At 50.5% G+C, this 5,477-nt stretch overlaps 1 protein-coding gene across 1 annotated transcript; it reads left to right on the top strand.

Moving 5' to 3' along the window:
• Nucleotides 1-3,092: 3,092 nt before the first annotated feature.
• Nucleotides 3,093-5,223, top strand: LOC113834419 (MLV-related proviral Env polyprotein-like). The gene has a single exon (XM_027403542.2). It carries the CDS (start codon nucleotides 3,229-3,231, stop codon nucleotides 5,206-5,208), a length of 1,980 nt encoding a protein of 659 aa, XP_027259343.1. The 5' UTR covers nucleotides 3,093-3,228; the 3' UTR covers nucleotides 5,209-5,223.
• Nucleotides 5,224-5,477: the final 254 nt, after the last annotated feature.

Consider the following 5,477-nt stretch of genomic DNA (forward strand, 5'->3'; position numbering starts at 1 on the left):
TGAGAGGTCAGAAGTCAAAGTCACAGGGCCAGAGGGAATTCCCCTTACCATCTTGACAATGTCCATAGAAGATGAATATAGACTCCATGAAAAGAGGACTAATTCGAACAATCAGGAAACCCTTGATCACTGGCTTGCGGAATTTCCCCAAGCCTGGGCTGAAACAGGAGGAATGGGCCTTGCCATTAACCAGGCCCCAATTATAGTAACCTTAAAAGCTGCCATCCTTCCTGCATCCGTCAGACAGTATCCAATGCCTAAAGAAGCCCGCGAAGGAATTCGGCCACATATTAAAAGGTTACTTGAACAAGGGATTCTGGTGCCCTGTAAATCTCCTTGGAATACACCCTTGCTACCCGTTAGGAAGCCGGGAACTAATGACTACCGGCCAGTGCAGGACCTGAGAGAAGTCAATAAAAGGATAGAGGACATACACCCTACTGTCCCCAACCCTTACAATTTGCTGAGTGGATTGCCACCTAACTATACCTGGTACACAGTCTTAGATCTTAAAGACGCTTTCTTCTGCCTCCGCCTGCATCCCACCAGCCAGCCTATATTTGCCTTTGAATGGCAGGACGCGGCCCTTGGAATCTCTGGGCAGCTGACTTGGACTAGGCTACCTCAAGGGTTTAAGAACAGCCCTACCCTTTTTGATGAAGCTTTACATCAGGACCTGGCAGAATTCCGGGTTAGGTACCCCGCTCTAATCCTCTTACAATATGTAGATGACATTCTCCTGGCAGCCAAAACCAAAGGGGAATGCAAGGAAGGCACTCAAGCCCTCCTCCAGACTCTTGGGAGCCTAGGGTACCGGGCATCCGCCAAGAAGGCCCAGATATGTCAGAAACAGGTGACCTATTTAGGATACAAGATAAAGGATGGACGTCGATGGCTAACGGAAGCCCGTATGCGAGCCATCTTAGACATTCCCACCCCACAAAATCCCCGCCAACTGAGAGAATTCTTGGGAACGGCAGGCTTCTGCCGCCTATGGATCCCTGGGTTTGCCGAAATGGCGGCTCCCCTCTACCCCCTCACTCGGCCAGGGGTTGCTTTTAAATGGGAAGAGCCCCAAAAGAAAGCCTTCACCGACATCAAAAAGGCTCTCCTTGAATCACCAGCCCTGGGTCTACCGGACTTAGCTAAGCCATTTGAACTTTTTATAGATGAGAAGGAGGGCTATGCTAAGGGAGTCCTCACCCAAAAACTGGGGCCTTGGAGAAGGCCCACTGCATACCTCTCCAAGAAATTGGATCCTGTGGCATCGGGATGGCCACCCTGCCTTCGAATGATTGCTGCTATAGCCCTGCTGGTAAAAGATTCTCACAAGCTAACCTTGGGGCAGCCTTTGACCATACATGCCCCTCATGCAGTAGAGGCAGTCATCAGACAGCCTCCAGACAGATGGCTTACTAATGCCCGAATGACTCATTACCAGACTATGCTGTTAGACAAAGACCGGGTCCACTTCGGGCCTTTGGTGACTCTGAACCCAGCCACCCTGCTCCCCCTCCCTGGGGAGCCCGAGGCTCATGATTGCTTACAGGTATTGGCCGAGGCCCATGGAGCGAGATCCGACCTGACTGACCAGCCTCTACCTAGCCCGGACCACATCTGGTTCACGGATGGAAGCAGCTTTTTGCATCAAGGAGAACGAAAGGCGGGCGCGGCAGTCACCACAGAGAATCAGGTCGTCTGGGCCCAGGCACTCCCCCCTGGAACTTCCGCACAGAGGGCAGAACTCATAGCACTCACGCAGGCTCTAAAATTGGCAGAAGGTAAGAGGCTCACCGTGTATACAGACAGTCGTTATGCCTTCGCCACTGCCCATATACATGGAGAAATTTACAGACGGAGGGGGCTGCTTACCTCCGAAGGGAAAGACATTAAAAATAAGGAGGAAATCCTCGCTCTCTTAAGGGCTCTTCATCTGCCCGCTGCCTTAAGTATCATACATTGCCCTGGACACCAAAAAGGGGATTCTTTCGAAGCAAGGGGCAATCGAAGGGCAGACTTGGCTGCCCGAGAGGCGGCCCTGACCACAGACACCACTAACCTCCTGGCTCTAGAGCCCACCAACGACCATCCCTTCCCCTCATGGGACTATGAACAAAGAGACATCCAAACCCTAGAGAAATTGGGAGCCGCAAAGGAACCAAACGGGGATTGGACTTATGAAGGAAAGACTGTCATCCCCTACCGGGTAACCAAGTACCTAGTGACATTTTTACATAAGATGACACATCTGAGCTCCAAGAAGATGCGGGAGCTCCTCGAACGAGAAGAGGAATTCAATTTCCTTTTGGGGAAGAACGATATTCTAAAACAGGTAACTGAGCAATGTGATGCGTGCGCCCGAGTCAACGCATCCAGACTGAAGCTTCCTCCCGGGAACCGGGTCAGAGGCTACCGGCCCGGAACACATTGGGAGATAGATTTCACTGAGATTAAACCAGGAAAATATGGATACAAGTATCTATTAATTTTTGTAGACACCTTTTCAGGATGGGTTGAAGCCTTCCCTACTAAACATGAAACAGCCAAGATCGTTACTAAGAAATTGCTTGAAGAAATCTTTCCCCGTTATGGGATGCCTCAGGTATTGGGAACAGACAATGGGCCCGCCTTCGTCTCCCAGGTAAGTCAGTCAGTGGCCACCTTGTTGGGGATTGATTGGAAATTACATTGTGCTTATAGACCCCAAAGTTCAGGACAGGTAGAAAGGATGAATAGAACAATCAAGGAGACTTTAACAAAATTGTCGCTTGCAACTGGCACTAGAGACTGGGTCCTCCTACTCCCCCTAGCACTCTACCGCGCTCGTAATACCCCTGGACCACATGGGCTCACACCCTTTGAGATCCTGTATGGAGTACCTACTCCTATCATTAACTTTCTTGATCAAGATGTCTCAGATTTTGCTAACTCCCCTTCTCTCCAAGCTCATTTACAGGCCCTCCAACTAGTACAACGGGAGGTCTGGAAACCCCTTGCTCAAGCTTATAAAGACCAGAGGGACCATCCCACCATCCCCCATTCCTACCAGATCGGGGACACTGTTTGGGTCCGGCGTCACCAGGCCAAGAACCTTGAACCCCGCTGGAAGGGACCCTACATCGTTTTGCTTACCACTCCCACCGCACTCAAGGTAGACGGCATTGCAGCTTGGATACATGCTTCACATGTAAAGCCAGCCCGACCCACCGATTCAGCCACTGCATCAGAATGGACCGCACACCGCACTCAAAATCCTTTAAAGATAAGACTCTCTCGTACACCCTCCTGTTGATTGGTTGTCTGTTTACCCCCCATGTAGCAACTAACCCCCACAGGGTTTATAATATCACCTGGAAAATAGCCAATCTAGGGACCGGGGAAATAGCCAACCTCAGCACTTATATAGGGACTCTACATGATGGGTTCCCTCCTCTCTATGTCGACCTATGTGACTTAGTAGGGTCTGATTGGGATCCCTCTGACCAGGAACCATTCCCAGGGTACGGATGCCACCACCCTGGGGGAAGGATAGGAACAAGAAGCAAGGATTTTTATGTTTGCCCCGGCCATAAACCAACTCATGGCTGCGGGGGGCCGCAGGAAGGGTACTGTGCAAGATGGGGATGTGAAACCACAGGGGAGGCTTACTGGAAACCCTCTTCCTCTTGGGATTTCATCACTCTCAAACGGAGGGAGATCCCAGGGTACGCAGGGAAAGGACCATGGAGATGTGGGCAAAGAGCCTGCGGACCTTGTTATGATAGTGCCGGAGGGGGAGGTTTTCAAGGCGCCACCCCCGGAGGAAAATGCAACCCTCTCATCCTAAGGTTCACAGATGCTGGAAAAAGAACTACTTGGGATAGTCCTAAGGTCTGGGGACTCAGGCTGCACCGAGCAGGGAAAGATCCGGTGACTTTATTCTCCCTGTACAGACAAATTACTCCCCTAAGCCAACAATCAGTCGGGCCAAACATAGTAATAGCGGACCAGAGATCCCCAACCCATTTTCAAGTCCCTAAACCCCCTACCGTTCCTAAAGCTATCACTCCTACACCAGGTGCTGTCACCTTCTCCCCCACCCCAGATGCCCTAAACATCGAGATAACCAGAGACCCTCCAGGTACCAGAGATAGATTATTACAATTAATCCAAGGAGTTTACCAAGCCTTAAATTTTTCAGACCCCAACAAGACTCAGGAATGCTGGTTATGCCTAGTTTCCCGGCCCCCATATTATGAAGGCGTGGCAATACTGGGCAACTACTCCAACCAGACCTCAGCACCTACCAGTTGCGGAGCTGCTATGCAGCACAAGCTCACAATATCTGAGGTCTCAGGAAAGGGGCTATGCATAGGCAGGATTCCTTCCTCACATCAAGAATTATGTAACCAAGTAGAGCCATTATCTCAGGACAGCCGATACCTTGTTGCCCCTTATGGAACTTATTGGGCTTGCAGTACTGGGTTGACTCCCTGTGTCTCTACCACTGTTCTCAACACCACCATTGACTTTTGTATATTGATAGAACTTTGGCCCAAAGTCACATACCACCAACCTGAATATGTTTACAGCGTACTAGAGAAATCAACCCGATATAAGAGGGAGCCAATATCCTTTACCGTGGCCCTATTATTAGGAGGAATAACAGTGGGGGGCATAGCAGCCGGCATAGGGACCGGAACCGTTGCCCTACAGGGAATTAATCATTTTAAGCTTCTACAACAAGCCATGCACACGGATATCCAGGTCCTAGAAGAGTCAGTCAGTGCACTCGAGAAATCCTTAACATCACTCTCTGAGGTGGTCCTGCAGAACAGACGAGGATTAGATTTATTATTTTTACAGGAAGGGGGGCTATGTGCTGCCCTCAAGGAAGAATGCTGCTTTTATGCAGATCATACAGGAATAGTTAGGGATAGCATGGCCAAACTTAGGGAGAGGCTAAAACAGAGGCAACAGCTATTTGAGTCTCAACAAGGATGGTTCGAGGGATGGTTCGCTAAATCCCCCTGGTTGACTACCCTTATATCCACGCTCATGGGACCTCTGGTTATTCTATTTTTGATCCTCATATTTGGTCCCTGCATTCTGAACAAACTGACTCAATTCATCAGAGAACGACTATCTGTTGTACAGGCCTTAGTCTTAACTCAACAATATCATCAGCTAAAGCAAATAGATCCAGAGTATCTAGAGACCTCTGAATGAAAGATTCCATTCAGTTACAAGAGAAATGGGGGAATGAAAGACCCCTGTCCCTTAGCCCTTTCTTTCTCAAGTTTGTCTCCTCTTCCTCCTGTCGGCGGCTTCCCCGATCCCCACCCCCGGTGGCCTTTCCCCGCCCGGCCCGAGAACAAGCACCGGGTGGGGCCGGCCCGAGAACAAGCACCGGGTGGGGCCGGCCCGAGAATGAGCACCAGGTGGGCCAGCCCGAGAACGAGCACCGGGTGGGCTGGCACGAGGGCGAGCACCAGGTG

The sequence above is a fragment of the Cricetulus griseus genome, chromosome 2, assembly GCF_003668045.3.
Source record: "Cricetulus griseus strain 17A/GY chromosome 2, alternate assembly CriGri-PICRH-1.0, whole genome shotgun sequence".
Taxonomy (NCBI): domain Eukaryota; kingdom Metazoa; phylum Chordata; class Mammalia; order Rodentia; family Cricetidae; genus Cricetulus; species Cricetulus griseus.

Coding starts and splice junctions, on each gene's coding strand:
- LOC113834419 (XM_027403542.2), top strand. CDS start 3,229: ATGGACCGCACACCGCACTCAAAATCCTTTAAAGATAAGACTCTCTCG.